General features: G+C 40.2%; 1 protein-coding gene across 1 annotated transcript in view; it reads left to right on the top strand.

Moving 5' to 3' along the window:
* The window catches only part of LOC119793804 (NLR family CARD domain-containing protein 3-like), a 32,550-nt gene extending 19,692 nt beyond the window's left edge, over positions 1-12,858 (top strand). Inside the window, 6 exon segments of the mRNA XM_038301079.1 lie at positions 1,157-1,330; positions 4,864-5,037; positions 6,815-6,817; positions 12,116-12,159; positions 12,318-12,670; positions 12,673-12,858. Of these exon segments, the coding sequence (XP_038157007.1) occupies positions 1,157-1,330; positions 4,864-5,037; positions 6,815-6,817; positions 12,116-12,159; positions 12,318-12,670; positions 12,673-12,858 (934 nt within the window).
* Positions 12,859-22,458: the final 9,600 nt, after the last annotated feature.

Below are 22,458 nucleotides of genomic sequence, written 5' to 3'. Positions count from 1 at the left end.
ACTCGGCTGAGAAACATAGTCTCAAATATTGAATTGGTGAAATACAACTGGATTCTAACAGTCAGTCCAGGAGTCCAATATTTTATGTAAAAGGCTAGTAAACACCTCATTATCATGTAACTAAAAACTAAACACTAATGGTTTTAGCCTCGATTTTAATGACTTATTAATTAACAACAACTCTCAGTTCTAGTTATTTAAAATATTCATAATTTTATGGTAAAATATCACAACACTTTTGGGGAACCCTATCATTTCTCATGCAGTTACTTGATTATGAAGAAAGCAAACCCAAACACTTGCAACCTGCAAACACATGTGACAGGGGATCGTTTTAACAAAGTAACTCTGAGATTAACTGAATCAATCATTTGTAGAGTTGGGTAGGGTAGAGTTAATAATTCTATGTTTGTAGCATCTGATTTATTTAACATGATTTGGTGTGCAGAAAACTGGCAGATTCTCAGTCTCTGGTCATAGTAATTCCAAAAAAAGTAAAAAAAAAAAAAAAAAAATACAATCAACTGGACTTTATTTCCAAGTTTGAAGATATTTCTCTTCCCATACAGAAAGCTTTTATTTTATTATTGAAAATAGCTTCCTGGATAAATAAAGAATTGTTTTAAAACTTTTTTCATTTTATATGTACAGTTCTAATGATCTGTTAGAACTATACAGAATTTGCTCTATTTATGTAATCTAACTAAATCAGTGTGAAATGTGCTACAGAAATATATCTGTGAGGATTGTCAGTCATCTAGGTCATGATCAAAACGCTCCCTCCCACTGCCCTCACCTGACTCAGACTTCAATGAAATAATATAGCAATGAGGCTAAACCACATTTATTCTGTTCTGTGGTTTTGACCTGCATTAGATTGACATAACCTTCTCAGCTTATTACTGCACAACTTATAATTTTGCCTTTTCCTTTCCTGGCCAAGAGGCAGGTGCCTTGACCTGCCTCTTGGCCAGGTCTCCGTTGAAAAAGAGATTTTATTTCAAGGGACTTCCTGGTAAAATAAAGGTTAAATAAAAAAAAATATATATAGTTACATAGTTACCTTGTCTTTTTAAGTATTTTAGTTGTTAGTTGGTTTATTACATTTAAATGTATCAGAATCCTTATTTTTTCATTTCTATCTTTGTCTCCTCAGACTTAATAACTGTAACCTCTTAGAAAGAAGCTGTGAAGTTCTCGCCTCAGTTCTCAGCTCCCAGTCTTCCAATCTGAGAAAGATGGACCTGAGTACAAACAAGCTGCAGGATTCTGGAGTGGAGCTGCTGTCTTTTGGACTGAAGAGTCCAAACTGTAAACTGGAAACTCTCAGGTCTGAATTCTTATGCAAGTAGAACAAAATATAAATCTAAGGGTTTGGTCATGTAAAGTATGTGACTTAAATGTTAAATTTAAATAAATCATATCTTTCGTCAAAATCTAATCTAAAATGACTTCTTTTACCAATAATGATATCAGGGAAATTCTCTAACTACTGGACTGGAAATGGTTTTATGTACATAGAATTGAAGCTTAAGGAAATCCTACAGATTTATTTCAGGCAAACTATAATATACTGATTGGAAAAATCAAATAGGACCTAACAAGATGGAGATTATTCCTCTTTCATTCAATGGTAAGGTTTATGCATCGAGGATGGACACTTCCCTCTTTTACCTATAAGTAAAACAGTGTGCATGTTTAACAAACAAAATTCATCTCTAAATTCACTTGGCAAAACAGTAAGGCAAGAATCAATTTCAAGACTCTTTTATCAGCTGAAAAAGGAGGTCTTCTTGATCTCGTAAAGTATATTTTTAGTGAGCCACGAAATGTAAGTTTTTTGCTTTTATCCAGAAATTATCCTGACATAGGATGGTTATTGCTAGAGTAGAATAAAGAAAAAGAGGTTTGCTCAAAAACTCTACTTTTAATTAATGACAAACAAGATATGAGCTCTGCATATTTCTGCATATTATGGTGCCATATTATATATATATTAAGGGTTGAACGGTTCACAAAATCCACGGTTCGGTTAGATTTGGTATTATTATATTGATGGTTAGCCTGACATGTTGGTCGTGTTGCTGTCAGCATCCACAACTTTCTTTCTGCCGTCATCGTAGGTCACTTTAAATGCACCGAACGCAACACACGCGAACCGAACCGAGACAGTCGAACCAAATGGTTTAGACATCTCTTAACGTAGAAAGGACCATTCCATCCCTAATATATATATATATATATATATATATATATATATATATATATATATATATATATATATATATATATATATATATATATATAATGCCGTGCAGTATTGGCCAATACCGATACCATAACGATATCATCTGTTTGAAATTGATGTGTGTGTGTATATATGAAGAACTGCATACTACTTCTATGTAAAATAATTGCCATCATGGTTTTGTCAAGCTGCTGCCTACCTTTGTGAAGCAGAAGACTAATACAAAGTGAATCCAGTACAACTTTTTATTGCCTTCCTGGAATGAGTGACAATAGTTGAATACACTTTTTGCTCTCTAAATGGTATCGGTGCCCTATTTGTTGGTACTCACTGGTACCGATACTATTTTAGTGCTGGATCATGGCGCCACCCGATACTGGTATCAGTATCAGTGCAACATTAATATAAAAAAAAAAAAAAACTCTTCCTTACCTATCGCGGATGGTCTTCCCGCCCTTTTTCCTCCAAGCTCGGGTCCTCTGGGTCCGACTGGGAGCTTGAAGGTTCTGCCAGTGTCTTTGCTGTTCCTAGAACTGCACTCTTCTGGACCGAGATGTCTGATGTATTTCCAGGGATCTGCTGTTACCACTCCTCCAGTTTGGGGGTCACTGCCCAGAGGGCCCCAATAACCATGGGTACCACTGATGCCTTGACCTTCCAGGTTTTCTCCAGCTCTTCTCTGAGCCCGTGGTATTTCACTAGTTTCTCATGTTCCTTTTTCCTAATGTTGCAGTCACTTGGTATCGCTATGGCAACAACAACAGCTTTCCTCTGCTTTTTGTCCACCACCTCAATGTCCGTTTGGTTTGCCATCACCATTCGGTCCGTCTGTATCTGAAAGTCCCACAGGATCTTGGTTTGGTCATTCTCTATCACCTTTGGAGGTGTTTCCCACTTTGAGCTTGGGGTTTCCAGTCCATACTCTGCCCAGATGTTCCTGTATACTATTCCAGCCACTTGGTTATGGTGCTCTATCTAAGCTTTCCCTGCCATCATCTTACACCCTTCAGTTATGTGCTGAATTGTCTTTGGTGCCTCTTTGCACAGTCCGCAACTGGGGTTTTGTCTTGTGTGGTAGATCTAGACCTCTATTTCTCTGGTGCTTAGGGCCTGCTCCTGTGCAGCCATGACAAGCCTCTGTGCTGTCCTTCAGTCCAGCTTTGTATAGCCATTGGTAGGATTTCCTGACATCTGCCACTTTGATTATATCCCGTGTAGGGGCTTTTCCTCCGTGGACGGAGTCTCTGGCACCTCATCTTCTGTTCCCCATTGTCTGAGACATTCACTGAGGATGTCATCTGGAACCTTGTCCGTGATGTACTAATGGATCTTGGATGTTTCACCAAGTATAGTGGCTCTTAGGCTCATTAGTCCTCTGCCTCCTTCCTTATGGCTGAGGCAGCAACTGGCTGATGTCTGCACAAGAGCAAAGACGATGAATACTTCAACAGTGCTTAAAGTGGCATTGTTTTTAAGGAATAAAATAAAAAAATATATATTCTATACATTATATTTTGATTAACCTCAATTAAGCCTGACCGGGGCTGATCTGAGACCTGCTCATGTTTATCTATTTATAGAAATGGCCAAAACACAGTCACATAGTGTGTCACACAGATGCCTTTCAAAATGGGACTTTAACTTCCAAAACATGTTTCAAAATTATTTTATTTACAAATAATGTTTGTTTTATAGCTGTTTAAACAACTAAAATTTGTTTTAAAAGTCCACCTGACACTTCTGACTCTGCCGGAATAATGCAACAGCACATATTGATTTTTAGCCAAACCTCCTAATGGCCGGCATCATTGGAAACTAGAGGGTCAAACCTTTCCAAGGAGGTGTTGAGCATAATTGAGCAACTATTTCACGTAACATATGCACCACTGTGCCAAAATCACATTTCTGCCACTTCTCACTAAAGTCTTTGTGAAACAAACATGCTTCAACTTATTCAGTCCAAATTTGCTTGCGTTATAGTCAAGATATGGATCTACAAAGTCTGAGGGTTGAAGGTGTTTTGCAATGTTTATTTTGAAAACATTTTTAGCAAGGCTAAATATTTTTATTTATTTTTTCTTTGTTTAATCACCTATACATCAGACATGTTGACATTTAAAATAGTGGTTCCTCCTGAAAAATTCCAATAATGCCTTTCTGTTATACAAATGCAAACAATTGTATTGCCAATTCATAGTTGGAGCTGTACTTGCTTATGTATGTAGGTGGAATTTGCTCCTAATATCCTGAGGGCTTAAGGGGTTAAATAAGGCATTGTTTTGACTGTATTTACATTTCTGGTCTCTGTAACATTTCTTCAAGATACATCAAAATCACTACCAGTCTCTAATTAGTCATATTAATAAAAAAGGCATGATTTTTGTACTTCTGAGGTCACCGCTCCACTCTTACTGCATGGTCATAGCAGAAAGTTGTGAATCAGGTTGGTATGAACCTATCATTTGACATTTTGTATTATACAATTTGCTAGCAAAAAGAGGTTGATTTGGGTTGTAAAGTTCTAAGTTTCCTTTGTTTTAAGTATTCTGATTGTTTTATTAATCACTAATTTAATACATCAGAATATCGTACCATTTCTCTCTGTGTCTTTTCAGACTGAATGACTGTAACCTCTTAGAGAGAAGCTGTGAAATTTTGGCCTCAGTTTTCAGCTCCCAGTCCTCTAATCTGAAAGAGATGGATCTTAGTTGCAACATGCTGCAGGATTCTGGAGTGGAGCTGCTGTCGTCTGGGCTGAAAAGTCCAAACTCCAAACTGGAAACTCTCAGGTCTGAGCATCTGCCAAGGAGACATTTCAATCCATGTTTTATACTTAAATGTATCTTTAATGTTTATGTGCTGAACTTATTGACCGTTGGATTGTTATATAATGTAATTTGTGTCATATACTCTGTGTGAAGATAAGAATATGGGCTTTCTGTATGGAAGTGAATCTCTAGGTACCTGGAACCAAACACCTGTAGTTGGTTGTGAAAGTGCACTTGTGCATGTAAAGTTTAATCAAAGAAAAAATACTCAATAGTGGTTGTGGAGATCCACCCAGGCCCCACAGCAGCCCCCACCAAGACCACAGACCAGGTGGCTTGCTCTTTCTCCAGGCCCCAGACTCCAAGTGGTAGCTGAGGAACAGGGGTGTGAGAAAGACCCCAATCCTCCCTGTGCCTGCTCAATGTGGTGTTGTTGCGTGTTGCTCTCAGGTGTAATTAAAACTGGGAGTACCAAAAGGGGGTATCCAGCACAGTCCAGCCCCCCTCCGGGAGAAAGCCATGCCAGCGCCCCCCCAATCGACAACCCATTACCCTCAATGTCTAAATGCGAGAGGGGGTGGGGGGAGAAGACCGTGGTGAGGCCCATGAAATAAGCCCCCCCCGGGTGCTCTTGGAACCCAACCCCCAGAAAAATGCCCTACATAAATATGTGTTGTGAAAATGTTGTAGATGGAAGTGTCTAAAATGCAAAATAAAATTGGGGTGGGGGACGTCATCAGAAGGTGGGGCCCTCCAGTAACGACCCGCTCCCCAAAAACCTAAATGTGTGACAGTGTGGTGGAGCAGGCAGAAGGAGGATTTCGGGGATGGGGAGCAATGGACTGAGGTGCTTACTGCACTCCCAGGGAGCCAGCACCCCCGCTGACTCCAATAGGCAACCCCGTTCCCCGAGATCCCCACCAGTCGCTCCACCATAGCCCCGGGGGCCAGGGACCGGCAGCAGTCCCTGCCTTCCTTTAATGAAACCAGTTTGATCTGGGTGGATTATGAGAGGAGTGACTTTATCTAATCGTTTTGCTAAAGCTTTACAGATTATTTTAATATCCACATTAATTAGGGATATGGAACGATAGATGGTCGGAAACATAGGATCTTTGCCTGGCTTAAGCAGGAGACTAATGGTGGCAGAATTAATATATTAACTGGAAATTTGCCATTACCTTGAGTTTCCTGCAGCATTCTGTGGAACATTGAGGCCAAAATGTTCCAGAACTCTTTTTAGAACTCAGTAGGGAACCCGTCTGGACCTGGCGCATTATTATTTGGCATGCTTTTTAATGCTTCCTCGACTTCAACTGTTGACAGCGGTGAGTCCAGGGTCACTCTTTGACTCTGATAATTTAGGAAGAGTTATTTCATCCAGAAATCGCTTGATATCATTACCTGATGAATTTAACTGTGATGTGTATAAAGATTTATAGAAATCTCGGAAGGCATTGTTAATACCCTCTGGATCCTGTAATATGTTATTAATTGAGTCTGTAACTGCAAATATAGTCATTTTTCTTTATTTATTTTCAGCTGATTAGCTAAGAAACTTCCTGGCTTATTGCTGTGTTCTGAGTTATATAATGCAATTCTAAAATGTTACAGCAAAATTAAAAACAAGACTCTGAGCTATACTTATATAACTCTGCTAATACAGCTTGTCAATATCTGGATCTTTTAATAGAAATCTGTTACATAGCTGTGTATTTCTATAATTTATTTAACTGAAACAAAATCTGCTAAAATCAAAGTAACTACTTGTTTGATCCAAACAGTCTAAATTCTGTAGATTGTGTCCTTGTGGGTTTGTAAAGGTTAGCCCACATGCAGAACACCACTCAGAGGCACGGAAACGGTTAAACAGTTTATTGTTAGGTGCGGCACTCAGAGAGACAAAACAAAGAAGGTTCTCAGAGAGACTAAACATGGGTTTTCTCAGCTTGGGGGAAATCCATCGGTCTGCTGAACCGGAACCGGAAACTCTAGGGGGGAGATCAGAGTGGTGAGTTCAAGGTCCAAGGGAAAATAGGCCAATGCAGATAAATAGCCATGAATGGACTCACTGTAGTCGTTGGGGGTGCTCCTTGGTTCCTGTTTGTTGGGTGGTTTTCCAGATAAGGAGATGACTTTGTTGGAGGGTAAACAGGCAGACAGTTAGTGGTCCAGAAGAGCAGGAGAGCAGACTGTCACAAGCTTACTGAAGAAGACTGTGAACTGATCAGGTGAATGTATTCATTTTTCTAAGTGAGACTAGCAGATTCCTTCCAAGGCTTGAAGGACCAGACTTATCCAGTGGATCAGGTGATTGTCCTGCCGGAGATCACATAGAGAGACAAAGGGTTAGAACTGTGGACTCAGAGAGATGTAAAACTCAAACAGGTTAGACTCAACTAAACTCAAAAAGGCTAGAGGACCCAATACTGGCAAACACTCTGGCGAGGAGGTGGTGACAGTCCGCTGCTCATATACTCCTCGGAGGTAATGACCAAACGAGCTGCAGGTGTGGGAGGTGACACCAGGAAGATGCCTGGTGCATGGATGGAGACACAAAAAAGAACACAAAACAACCCCTGAAAAAACTGGAACCCTAACAGATTGTATGAAATTATCATCATCATTGTAGTTTTTTTTTATTTGTTTGTAGCCAGAGTTCTAGGTCATATAAACTTCTCACTTTCTTGAGAGTAGTAAAGCATTCCCACTTTTACCTTCCATGTTTGCTGTGGTTCTGACCAAGCTCAGAGGCCATAACAGAAAAGGTTGGTCCGCCGTTTCTAAGACTTCTGAACAATAAATATCTTTCACACAAAGCAAGGTTTGAATCCAGGTTTTCACCATCAAGAGTAAAAATAATTGACTCCATTGGTGTAGTGTGAGCACGAGTGGAGGATGAATGTGGAAATGTTCAAATGTGCAGCACAATCATCTACGGAGGTAAAGGCAGCAGTGTACCTGTGGAGATGGACACAGACTAGTTGGACCTCTAGGTTTAAAAAATAAGGGAATTAACAGGTCCTCAGGTTCATTGTACTCATAACGAATAATATATGTTTACATATTCTTACAATTCATCTTCTGTTTTATCCCTGACCAGGTTGCAGGGGTAGCAGACATAGCAGAGGCTCCCAGATTTCCCTCTCCGCAGAGAGCTCCTTCAGCTCTGTTAGTGGATGCCCAAGTTGCTCCCAGGTCAGCCGAGACACATAGTCTTTCCAGCGTGCCCTTGGTTGTCCCCTGGGCATCCTCCTGTTAAAAGGTGTCTGGAATACCTCTACAGGGGGAATCCAGGGGTATCCAAAAATGATGTCTGAGCCACCTCAGCTAACTCCTCTCAAAGTGAGGAGAGTTGGCTCTACTCCAAGTCTCTGCTGAATGTCCCATCATACTTGAACCACTCTATATAAGGCTGGAGCTCTCCTCTAACCTTAAAGCCACCTTTTCCAGGTCTTGTCTTTGGTATTTGTAAGCAAAAAGAATTGACGAAATCCACGGGTAACTGAACCAGACCAACTTCTATCCCTGGCTGCACCTAGAAATCCTGTACATAAAGTATTTATACAGTACGGGTTGGACCTAATCCAAACATACTTTGGGAAACATCCTCTGGTCCCCCTTCTTATGTAGGGGACAACCTGATAACACCCAGAGCTCTAAGGTACTCATAGTAGATCTCATCCACTGTCCTTTATGGAGTTTTTGGAGCACCTCAGTGACTTCTGTCTGAAAGATGAATGAATCTGGCATCTAGGCTAGTCTGTCCTTCAATTATGAATGGAGTGCCAGCCAGATAGAGGACATCCTCAAAATATTCATTTCACTGTCCAATGTTGCCTCTTTTAGGGTCTGCAGCTCCCTACTCACACTGAAAACAGCAGTAAGTAGTAAGGTGCAAGATCGTTTGCCAGAATCACTTTGAGGCCAATCAACAGTCTTTCTCCATGGCCTCTCCAAACTCTTGCCAGGCCACAGTTTATGCCTCTGCAGCAGTTGGGCAGCGACAAGCTTGGCCTCACAATACCTACTTTCTGTCTTAGGAGTTCCACAAGCCAGTAAGGCTGTCCACCACCGGATTTGGGGATTGCTGCCATGACAGACTTCCAGACCTTTCGGGCACAACTACCACTGCATTCACAATGAAGGCAGAGAACATGGCCAACTCAGGGTTCATGTCTCCAGCCTCCTTTTGAATCTGAAAGAAGCTCTCCTGAAGGTGGAAATGAAAGACTTCCTTTACTGAGGCTCCACCAGACATTACAAATCTAATATCTGCAACAACAGTACTGCAACTGAAGCTCCTCAAAAAATAAATTAGCACACGGAACAGTAGTAAGAAGATTTGCATTCATTCTTTGTCTGCTTTGTGAGTTAACTGTCACAGTTGCTAGGCGACAAAGCATACGCATATGCTGAGTGACTGCTGGAGAAGGCTGGAACTATTTGAATCTATAACTCAACTCTCGTGGCCTTCTTATTTTCATGGCCTTTGAAGGACCAAGACCTGTTAGACCCGGTCCTTCAAACACACCCCCAAAGTGTTTCTGCCAAAAAAAACATCTGTTTCTTCTTCTTACACTTGTTTCATTGTGTCTTTCAGACTTAGCTCCTGTGGCCTATCAGGAAGAACTTGTGAAGTTCTGTCATCAGTTCTCAAGTCCAAGTCCTGCTGTTTGAGAGAGGTTGACCTGCAAAACAACAACCTCCAAGATTCAGGGGATAAGTTCCTCTCTGGTTCAAACTGGACACTGGAAATATTCAGGTAAAGAGTCATCTAATGCTTATAAGTTGCATTGATAGTATTCTGTTTCCCAAAATCAAGTAATTGAAATGCTATGTTGAGGATGTTCTAGTAAATCCTTCTGATTGGTTAGTTTCTCAGATGGAACAGACAGCAGTTAGCTCATCATCTGTTTCATTGACTGATTTAGACTCATGGTGACCAAGATCAAACATTGTCCTGGCCACTCTAGTTTTTAACTACTTACAGAACGTTCACTCTTTTGGATCCTTAAAACCAGCCCGATTATTCCATCAGGGTGGTAGTGGGCCCAGTGCCTATTTGCCTATTCGTCAGTCTATGGGTTAAAGGCAGGGTCCCCGCTTTACAATTTGCCAGTCTGTCGTAGGGCAACACAGAGAGACACAAAAAGACATGCAACCATGGAAATAGCTGGAGTTCCTGGAGAGGATGCAAACTACATGTAGAAAGACCCAGGGCTGGCAACCGAACGTGGGACCTTCTTACTGCAAGGCAACAGTGGTGCAAACTGCTTCAACCTGGTCAGGCAAACTGATCAGAACAGGAACGTGAAGACTCAGAGGTCCACAAGTCCGAAGCCGGTCAGGCAAACAGATCAGAACATGAACAGGCAGGTTCAGAGGTCCAGCAGTCTGATGTCAGGCCTAGCAAAGGCCTAGTGGCTGAGAAGCAGAACAGGATGAGTTAATCAAAAACACTAAGCTTAAGCTAAAAGTACTCTCACGACTGAGATACCACTGGTTCAGTGGTTGAGAGGCAGAACAGGACAGCATCAGGAAATCAGAAACATGAAGAAACAATAACACCACTGGCTAGATAGAATTTGAATAATCTGGCCTTTATGACTGAATGCAAGTACCTTAAATAGAGGCAGGAGCAGGTGGATCAGATGAGCAGTGAGAGACCGAGTTAAAGGGGAATTGGAATGAGTAGTTAAGCCAGTAATCAGTTCCAAAATCATGAAAGTGCAGCCCCTTCTAAACCCTTCACTCACTAATTCCAGTAAAGTTTGCAGACTCAAGATGGCCTCCAGAGATACACCTAACTTTAAAGAACAAAGCAGGAACACACAAATAGTGACAAAGACAAGAGAACTTTCTGGACTCAGACCCAGAACCAGTCTACAAACGCTACATGATTCAATTCTCAGTAGACGATGGTTGCTGGTTCCCGAGTTTCCAGACAACCAGCATAAAAATGGTTTGATGGTGTAAACATCAGGCCTCTCCCCTCCTGATTTGGTATATTTGAATCATCTCTCCATGTGATGGAATCAGTTCTTTTCCTTTATGCAGCTGTGTGCCCCCTAGTGACTGGTTTGTGTATTCTATTTTGATAACCTGAGTTAGACAGGATGTGAGGTCACTGTTCTAGATGTCACTTCCTTCTGAATGCCATGTTTCTAAGAATCTAGCCAAGAGCAGTCACACATGGGCTCATCTGTTGCCATCCATGTTCTAACTTGCTTAAAAGCGGCATCATCTGTAAGTTATATTGTTTCTTCTTATATAAACAACATGTGTGCATTGTTATTTTGTTTTAGGAAGCTGTAGTTTAAATTTAACTGACAAATGTAAAACCTGAGCAGGTTATGGCTGTTAAAGTTAATTTATCATTTGATTTGTGTGATGTTTAGATTATGCATAAATTTAAAAAGTACATTTTTGCACTGATTTTATATTTAGAAGTTTCTGTGTATTGATGCAATATTTTGTTTATTTCTGATTTTGTCAACAGTTTCACACTTTATCCTGATTAAACCATCCAACTCAACATATCAGCCTGTTCCTTGTAGTTTGAAAAGGAGAGTGTTTAGCTGTCTGTATAGCTGAGCCCACGTTCAGGGGAACAACGCTTAGTGAGGACAGAACACTCCATCAGTTTACTTGCTCTGACCATCCTTCTTTTTCAGACAATATGATCAGTAACTAAAGCTATTGTCACACCTTCACGATTTAGACAGTGTATGTTAGATGTATGAAAAATCTAGCAAAAACATTGGTATGTTGGTCAAGTTAAGGGTATATTTTGTATTTTGTAAGTTATGACCATGCTGAAGTACGCTGAAACACACTTTCACACGTTGACATACGGCAAGTACGTTGAGAAATTGCTGCATAAGCCTTATGCAGCAGAATTCATTGTTAGCAGCTCATAGACAGCACAGGCTGCATCATGTTGTCATTTGCATCATGTTGGTTTCTCCAACAATTGACCAGGACCGGATCCAGTTTTTTCAGCAGTATATCAGAGTGGAATCTGATATGATCCATTACAATGTCCATGTTTTCCTACTGAAAGATACTATTTGTCTTATCCCCCTTCTCCTTTCAGAGAGCCTGATGGAGTCAGATGGTTGAAGCCAGGTCTGAGGAAGTGTAAGTGTTTTTTTTTTTTTTTTTCATTTGATTCAAGACAACAAATCAGCTCACATCCAACCATCTTCAAATTATCCCTCACTGATTCAGGAGTAATCATCAAAGTGTCAATAAATGATCAATAACTAAATCTGGATTGTGTTTGTTCTCTACATCAGATTCCTGTCAGCTCAAAATCGACACAAACACAGTGAACAGAGAACTGGAACTATCTGAAGAAGACAAGAAGGTGACACGTATGGAGGACCTTACATTATATCCTGATCATCCAGACAGATTTGACTACTGGGTTCAGCTGCTGTGTAGTGACGGTCTGACTGGTCGCTGTTACTGGGAGGTTGAGTGGAGAGGAGATGTTTTTATATCAGTGAGTAACAGACGAATCAAGAGGAAAGGAGATAGTAGAGACTGTGTATTTGGGTGGAATAATCATTCCTGGAGTCTGAGATGCTGCAATGAAAAAGGTTACTCTGTGATGCACAATAAGAAGAAAAAAATCATCTCCTTTACCCCCCCCCCTCACCCTCAGCTGTCTCTAACAGAGTAGCAGTGTATGTGGATTGTCCTGCTGGCATTCTGTCATTCTACAAAGTCTCCTCTGACTCACTGATCCACCTTTTAACCTTCAACATAACAATCACTGAACCTCTTTATCCTGGATTCTACATCTTTCCTGGTTCCTCAGTGTTTCTGTGTTGAGTCATAAGAGCAGTGTTGTTTTTGACAGCCATCTTAGATTTAGTCTTAGTCTTCAGGATGAAAATTATTGTTAATCTTAGTCGCATTTTAGTCCTTATGATATGTGATAGTTTTAGTAAATTTAAGTTGACTAACACTTAAAAAGGTTTTAGTATGGTTTTAGTCAGTTTAATGTTCCAAAAAAGTGAACCTTTACCATTTAGAATAATAACCAGATCCTTTCCCAGACTGACAGCTCTTGCCAAGATGCTACAATAACTGGGTATAGAATGCTGCTGAGTAGTTCATCATTGCTGTTGGGCAGAAAACTTTGATTTATAGATTTCAAATATTTTTTATCAATTAATTCCCTACTTTTTAAAAAAAAAAGTGTCTACCAAAAGTTGCTAAAATAGCAGATTGAGTTCAACACATCATATGGTTAATATAGCAGACAGGTTTACAAAATGTACAATAAAGGAATGGTTTTAGAAAAACAAGTATTCCATCCCAAAGCAAACGCTTCCTGATCTATTATGAATTATGTATTACACAGAGATCAATAAAATCTTAATTTCTCAAAAAAAAAAACAGAAAACAAAACAGCATTTTTTCTACTTTTGCAATGTCATGATTGGTTTAAGCGATCTGACCCACATGCAGAGAACCACTCAGAGACCAAGGGAAAAAGTTAAGCAGGTTTATTAAATGTAAATGAATTACAGAAGTAGAATCTGGAACTCAGTGAACTGGTGAACCAGAACTGGAAATTTTGGAGGGGAGATCACAGTGATCAGTTCAGGGACCGTAGGAACATTGACTGAGGCTTGAATATTGTTGAACAGGGACTCACGTTTGAGGGGGCTCTTGTTCATCCTTGAATCCAGCTTGTGGGGGTTTATCCAGAGAAGAGGAAACTTAGACCAGCAGAGGGCTGTCACTACCAACGCAGACAGATAGACATGCATTGGACCCACAGGAGTAAAGGAGTGGAGTGTCACTTGGAGTTCCAATGAGGACTTGAACGGATCATGTGAAGGTTTTTCCCTCCTCAGTGTGTACTCAGTTAATCCTTCCAGGGGGAGAAGGTCCAGGTATCCAGTAACACAGGAAGGCTTCCTGTCGAAGAACAAAGGCAAAAACAAGATAAGAGTGTTGGATTAATTGTACAAGTTATTCTACTTTAATCATATTCCTTTAATCATATTATACTTATACATTTATACTTACACAGAGTGTTGAAACGTTTTACTTGCTTGCTGTGTACTAATGTTTTGCTAAGTCTGTGCAGAAGAATGCTGAAGGTCACAAGCTGGAGAAAACAGGGAGCTGTACACACTAGCACCGGATAAGGAGTGGAAGCTCTCCTTATCTTATGATGTTGTATGAAGTTATACAGAAATTCTGGTTCCGACTGGGTTCACCCCCCCTCCCTTTTAGCAGTCGGAACCACATTGTAGCCAGGGTGTTCCTTAATAAAAAGCTTGGAGAGCAGAGACTGCTTCAGAGTGGGTTGGAGATTGTAACTGAATGCAGTTTCTGATCCCCTCTCCTTGCAAGTAAATTATACTCAATTCTCTGTGTCTTTCTTTTGTGCAGGTTGAATAAGGTGTTTGGTGTTTAAACCTAACATTAATTGGTCCTTTGAGCCGGATTGCAAGATACCCGACGACCCCCAGCAGGTGAGTGAGATCCAGATAAGCCTGCGGCCGCAGCAAACAGACCCTTTACGGGACTGGTCTCTCCCTTACAAGCTGGGGTCCGACGGTTGAAGCATTCCAAGGACGCAGAGAATTGTGAGTAGTTTTTTCCTTTTTATGAGGAGTGCGTGAGAACCGTGTGAGAAAAACAGCAAACAGTTAAAGTCCGCGGGAGGACAGACTCCCCTAGTTTTTAAACTAGTTAAATTCTGTGTAGGACGGCGGCGTCCTCTGTTGTGCTAAAACCCTGACAATTCTAGACTCTATCAGGTAAAACAGAAATTTTAAAACAGTTAAAGTCCGCGGGAGGACAGACTCCCCTAGTTTTAAACTAGTTAAATTCTGTGTAGGACGGCGGCGTCCTCTGTGTTTAAAATAAAGTAAACGGTAAAAGTTAACTGCGCAGTGTGAGTGTGTGTGTGTGTGTGTGTGTGTGTGTGAAAGGAAATATAGATATCACTAGATATCTGTATTTCATACCAAAAAGACAAGGGTTAAATGGTGAGCTTTTGTGGATGTTTGTAGACAAGAAAACTCCACCTATGAAGGTTGAAGTGAGTTTTACCACGAAAAGTAGTTGATCACCATCTTGTCTGAAGCCCCAGTGTTTAGAACACGACAGGTGTTGAAAACCCACTGGGCCCAAATTTAGTTCAAAATGGGAAAAGGGCAAAGTAAAGAAAAACAGAAGTTATAAGAAGAACTCCAGTGTAAAGATTGGAAAGTAGTTGAAAATGATGACCCAGCGGCGGTAGAACCGTTGTGTTACTGGATAAAAAAAAAACTACGGTTTTAATGGCAAATTGAGCACCACAAACATAAAGGAATTGCAACAAAAAATAAAAACAAAAAACAAAAATAAAGACACTATGATGGCAAAAGAAGGTTACATGCAAACCTGCATGCAGAGAAAGTCATAAAAAGTAAAAAGAATAACAATAAAGAATCCACTGTGTTTTATCAGGAGGAAGAGGACACTGTGTTTTATCAGCAGTCCAGAGGTAGAGGCCGAGGCAGAGGTCGAGGCCGTGTAAGGGGAAGAGGCTTTGGATCACACTCAACTGATAATTCCAGATTGTGTTGGTCATGTAAAAAAAAAGGCCACATAGCTAGACACTGTCGAAGTAAACCACAAAAATAGGAAGCTCAGCATGACTAGATGAGCAGGCATTTTCTATTAGAGATAATATGGATATAATATAATTTATGGATATATGGATATAATATAATAATATATAATAATATATATATATATATATAATAATATTTTCTATAATATAATATAGAAAATATGGATGTCTTAAACCTAGAAGATTTGTTTGTTTTGTTTTTTAAAGAAAAATATAGACCAGAAATATTTCTGATGGTCCAGGGCACTCCTGTTAAATTTTGTGTGATACAGGAGTCTGCAGAACCACAATAAAAGAACCCATACCCTCACACATACCCATCGTAAAGATGATTTACCTGTAGGTCCATAATCAGCATTATTACAGCAAGCACAAGCAGCTGCACAAGCAGCTTTATAGCAAGACCCAAATGAACTTGGTGCTGCTGCTGCTTCTGCTTCAGCCCCAGTCTTGCCAGCTCCTAAAGTTGAGAATCCACCGGCTTATTCTCCTACGCCCAGCACCTCCACAAGGGTTACCCGTTCTGGGGGACCTGTGGGGGCTTGGTCAAAAGATATGGGGGGAGGCTTAATCTCCCCACAGCCAGCCCCTGAACCCAAACCTGACACTGAGGTGTTTCCTTTAATCGAGCTGCCCAATCCTTTGGCGGGTCAGGGGCCAGCTGAAAATCCTTTTTTTTCCTGTCATGATGGTCTATAGGCAGAGGCGGATTTAGGAAATTTGGGGCCCTAGGCATGGACAGGCAGGGGGGCCCCTGACAAGAAAACCTATAAGACAGTCCCATTCTACAGATAGAGAAATGTTAATAGAGTAGACATCCATTATTTGTTCTAGGTTTTGTCCCTCTCTTCTTGTCCCTTTTTCCTCTCTATTTATCAGCGTTCTGATGGCATTTTAGCCAAAGCATTTTTATCAAAAACATAATTAATGTGCACAAATAAGGAATAGTTGTATTAACTATACATGTGAATGGCACCCCAACAGTTTTCCTGTGTGACAGTGGTGCATGCAGAACAACTGTTAAACAACAAATTCCAGGTGCTGGCCAAGGACCTGTGACTGTCATAGTCCGATCAGCTCAAGGTCATTTAAAGGCTGTGCAGGAGATCCAGCCTGTGTGGTTGAGAGACCCTGAAGGACTCTCCTGCCGGCTGTCTGTACTGACTTTACCTGAATGTCCAGTTAACCTCATAGGCAGGGATGCTCTAGCCATGCTTTGCTTAGCCTTAATCCCCACTGACTCTGGGATTGTGATAAAACGAATGGGAAAACCCATTAATACCATGGTTATACAGAGGCTGGGCATCCCACATTACCATTACACTCTGGACTTTCCCAACAAACCTCCTTTAAACATCGGAGAAGCGCTGCTTCAGGAGGGAAGACAGTCTGTTCGAACTGTACAGCAGTCCATGGACCCGAATGACCTACACATTACCATGTGGTACAAAGACTCTCCAGGTCCTGATAAAGACTATGAAAAACTTACTTGGATTAAAAAACGATATAAAAAAAAAAGGGCGCTGCAATGAAGGATGGTACCCAAGGGCTTAGGTTTGATTTGAACTTTGGTAGGGACACTATTAGTCTGGTGTCATTGGTGCTATGCAATATGTATGCCCTTTTTTATGACTGACGTGAGCATCAGTACTGATAAGAGGAATTCATTGTTTAAAGAGAAAAGGAGCATTTTGCTACATTAATAAACATTTTATAAGCACTACACTCACTAGATGCTGTTTATCAATGTTGAAGTATCACCGGCTCTGATGAATGTGGAATTAGGACTGTTTTCCACTTTGTAAATGGTTTCATTTGCACAACTGAGACAGAAGGTAAATACAGTACTTTCTTCTGAATATATAGAATCGTGCAGAGTTAAACCCCACTCTTATATTTTTACCTACTATGCTCTCTCTGTATCAAGCAAAATAATACATTCATCTCGCCTATCCTGGCTTCTCTTCATTGGCTTCCTGTTAAATCAAGAATAGAATTTAAAATCCTCCTTCTCACATATAAAGCCTTAAATGGCCAAGCTCCATCTTATATCAGAGATCTGATTGTTCCTTATGTTCCTAACAGAGCACTTCGCTCTCAATCTGCAGGTTTACTAGTGGTTCCTAGAATTTCTAAAAGTAGAATGGGAGGCAGATCTTTTAGTTATCAGGCTCCTCTCCTGTGGAACCAACTACCAGTTTTAGTCCGTGAGGCAGACACCCTGTCTACTTTTAAGGCTAGGCTTAAAACTTTCCTTTTTGATAAAGCTTATAGTTAGAGTGGCTCAGGTTATCCTGAGCTATCTCTATAGTTATGCTGATATAGGCTTAGACTTTTGGAGGACATAGGGACCCCCATTTCATCATTCTGCTTCATTCTCTCTCTGTTCTCCTATTCTGCAGAATCTGTTAGTTCAATCTCTAACCTTCTGCTCTCTCTGCTTTTCCTCAGAGTAGCTTTGCCTCGTCTGTTCCTGTTTGGCTGTGACGTCATCCTGGAAAGAAACATCAGCTGTGCTGCTTCTATCAACACCCTTGTTTATAGATGTTGGAGATCGGCCTGTTTTCCAGTGTGGTCCTGTTTCTCTGACCGTGACTGAGTGGATGTGCTTTCTTCGTCCTCTGGCATGGGAGCTGCCTTGGAGCTCGTCTGCCTGGCTGTGTGTTTCCTGGACGGGGCCGCCTTTTACAGCTGCTTTTTGTATCTCTGCTTCTGTCTCCTTGAACCCCAGTCGGCCTCGGCAGATGGCCGCTCACACTGAGCCTGGTTCTGCTGGAGGTTTCTTCCTGTTAAAAGGGAGTTTTTCCTCTCCACTGTCGCTACAAGCATGCTTAGTGTGGGGGATTGTATTTGAGTCAATGAGTCAATGCAATCAACTGGTTTTCCTTAGATAGAAAACTTTGTATCAATTTGATCTGGTTGAACTGTAAAGTGCCTTGAGATGACATGTGTTGTGAATTTGGCGCTATATAAATAAACTGAATTGAATTGAATTGAATTGAATTGAATTAAAATAATAACTTCACTATAAAAGTTGAACATCTGGGCTGTAGGTACTCTGTGTCGCCCATCTCATGTATTTCATCTGTGGCTGAAAACATGAATCATATTAATTGATAATTTGCATATTCGTAAATAAATTTAGTGATTCATCATTAAATGGAGTATAGAGACTCTAAAACATAATATACATGTAAAATCTGGCTTTCCCCGACAGAATAACCCACTTGGATCAGTAATCATACCAAAACTGTAAAATAAATTTATAAACATTTTGCAAATACGATTATAAAATGTTTTTGTCTGTCAATACTTTCCGTCCGGAGCTCTTTGTTTTGGTTTCACCTGGTTTAATGTCATTAGTAATCTCCTTTATAGAACCTTTGGCTATCCAATTAATCGAAAGAATTAACGATAGACTGATCGATTTGCAAAATAATTGTTAGTTGCTGTCCTAATTTTATCGTAACATTGCATTAAACATAACATTTCTTACTAAATACATGTGAAGTGGGGATAACATTCAACGAAACAAACATGTTAATCAGCCAAACTATCTTAAAATCCATGTGGCATCATTTCGTTAATGTTTTGCACTAATTTACTTATAGACTGTGTGGAAATCCACGTAAGATAAAATCTGTTAATGATGTCCCTATGGTCCCTATGCAAACCTACCTATATGTGACCAGAACATAAACCAATCCTTTCAAATAAAAATTCCTTTAAATGGGCTGCTATATTGAGTCATGATTTTTTTACTCATGTCTCAAACGGAGGGATTGTAGGATTGATTGAGCATTGAGCATCATTATACAGCATATGGATTTATATTCTATGCAAAAAACTTTTGTAAGGCATGTCTAAAAAGCATGTCTAATATGTGCTAAACATAATCTTCAAGGAAATTTAAGACCTAAAAAGGTGATTTCCCTAAACCTATTTATGCTTTCCAGTTCATATATATGGATTTTATTGAACTAAATCCAAGCGAAGGTAAAAAATTCTGTTTAGTTATAATAGATTTGTTTTCTAAATGGATTGCAAGAAAGTGATAGTTAGATCAGATGAGTAATGAGTAAAATCACTTTCTTAATTATTCTCTGGAACCTTACCGTACTGCTTAGCACTCTAGTAATTCTACTGTGGTACTTGTTATAGAATACACATTTGGTCTCCTTCACCGACCTTCAGAGGAAGTCCATCGTACAAAGGGGGTTGTATTTTTAGTATACGACCGTCTCAAACTGGTGAAGATTGTCCACAACTCTGCCGAAAGGTCATAGGAAGTAGACCATTGTGTGAAAGATTACCCATAGGAAACTTTTTGAAGTTTGAACCTAGATAATGTTGCGACTACTCATATTAGTTTTGTCTTTAGCTCTCACTCAGGGCAAGGATTCTTGGATTTCTACGTATTTCCTTGCGTAGTTCAAACAACTCATAATGGTTGGGGAGACGTGTTTAGAACCACTGGACAGTGGAAAAGGGATGGTATGGATGGACACCTTTAGCTAAAAAATGGATGAGTAGAATATCAGGGTTCACTGTTAACCATGTCTCCAAAGATTTCACTATGACAATAAACTCCACAGCAGAACCCCTTGAGAAGGAAGGCTGTTCTTCCTCATTTATATGTGCACGGTCTAGTGGAACCGATCCATGTTGGACATTGTATTTGTGCCCTGCAAATGTTACACAAAAAGAAAATGAGATACAAGGGATTCTTACTTCTGCCCAAGGTGAACAGATAAAAATTCAAAATATTAATGGTCCACTTAAAACAGATGAATTGTTTCAAGTCACCACTGGAATCTCTGGACAAACAAACAACTGGCTCTTAATGGCAGAACAAGCAGCTAAAACAGTGTCCACTGATTGTCTTGTGTGTATGGGAGCCAGACCGCTGTTACGCGTGGTTCCTGCTACTATAACTCCTCAATGTCTTCTAAACATCATGAATTATACAGTCCCAACTGATAATTGCACCTATTGGGATAAGATCTATCCCCTGACCACAGCTGAGAAGAAAAAAACAATCTTTTTGAAAAAAGTAGCTGTGGCAAATTTCACCTGTGTAAACAGGACTGGAGTGGGCCCGAAACTAGGCACACTAAATGAAACAAAATGTGCAAGCATTTTACTGGTATCCATCTTTTTAAACCTCAATCCCGCAGTGACATCTGGTGGTGGTGCGGAGATGACAAATTGTTTGACAGACTTCCATACAACACCACTGGATTATGTGCTGCGGTCACCTTGATTTTACCTGTTTCTGTTACATCACTCACAACAGATGAATTGTTAACGACTGCAAACAGCATTTTACCTCACACAGAGCATACTAGAAGGAGGAGGGCATCTGAAGATGCATGGAGTGGAGATGATCCTACTTATATTGATAGCATTGGTGTACCCAGGGGTGTTCCTGATGAGTATAAACTAGCCAATCAAGTTTCTGCAGGATTTGAATCTTTCTTATGCTGGTGGTGCACTATAAATAAAAATGTAGACAGGATCAACTACGTCCACTATAACGTCCAGAGGCTGGGAAATAGAACAGAACAAGGCTTCTCCGCCGTCCATGAACAATTGTCAGCTACCTCTCTGATGGCTTTCCAGAACCGTATTGCTGTTGACATGTTGTTAGCTGAAAAAGGTGGTGTGTGCTCTATTTTTGGAGATCAGTGTTGCACCTTTATTCCCAACAACACCGCTGCTGATGGCAGCCTCACAAAGGCCCTTGAAGGCCTTTGCTCTCTTAACAGCAAAATGAAAGACCATTCTGGAGTTGACACAAAACTGTGGGATGGATTTGGAGACATTTTTGGTAAATACAAACAATTGGTGCTTTCTATCTTAATGTCTATAGCTGTATTTGCCGCCATCTTGACCTTATGTGGATGTTGTTGTATTCCATGTATTAGAGCGCTGCTAAATAGACTAATTACCACAGCAATACAACCCATGAAAGCAGAAATGTATGCCCTCATGCCCACTGAAAAATACCCATTGGATGATGAAGACAGCAAAGAGAATGAAATCTCTTTACATTTTCCTGACTTATATCCTAATTCCAATGACAATAACAATAACCCATCAGTTTAAAGTACCTCTGAGTTTACCCTTTTTAGCTAAAAATGATTTCATAGTTGAAAATCTGAAAAGAAGTAACTTCTGAATGATAAAATAAATAGCTTAAAGTGAATAAACAGGAGGGAAATGTTGGATTAATTGTACAAGTTATTCTACTTTAATCATATTCCTTTAATCATATTATACTTATACATTTATACTTACACAGAGTGTTGAAACGTTTTACTTGCTTGCTGTGTACTAATGTTTTGCTAAGTCTGTGCAGAAGAATGCTGAAGGTCACAAGCTGGAGAAAACAGGGAGCTGTACACACTAGCACCGGATAAGGAGTGGAAGCTCTCCTTATCTTATGATGTTGTATGAAGTTATACAGAAATTCTGGTTCCGACTGGGTTCACCCCCCCTCCCTTTTAGCAGTCGGAACCACATTGTAGCCAGGTTGTTCCTTAATAAAAAGCTTGGAGAGCAGAGACTGCTTCAGAGTGGGTTGGAGATTGTAACTGAATGCAGTTTCTGATCCCCTCTCCTTGCAAGTAAATTATACTCAATTCTCTGTGTCTTTCTTTTGTGCAGGTTGAATAAGGTGTTTGGTGTTTAAACCTAACAAGAGTCAGAGATATAAAGCTTAGGTTAGACTCTGCTAATTTCAGCTTGGCTAGAGTACCCAAAACTGGCAAACACTCTGGCGTCAAGGT

Source organism: Cyprinodon tularosa, unplaced genomic scaffold (genome assembly GCF_016077235.1).
Source record: "Cyprinodon tularosa strain WSP-4 unplaced genomic scaffold, ASM1607723v1 ctg1124, whole genome shotgun sequence".
Classification (NCBI taxonomy): domain Eukaryota; kingdom Metazoa; phylum Chordata; class Actinopteri; order Cyprinodontiformes; family Cyprinodontidae; genus Cyprinodon; species Cyprinodon tularosa.
Note: the sequence above shows the minus strand (reverse complement) of the source record. Positions and strands in the feature narration are given on the sequence as shown.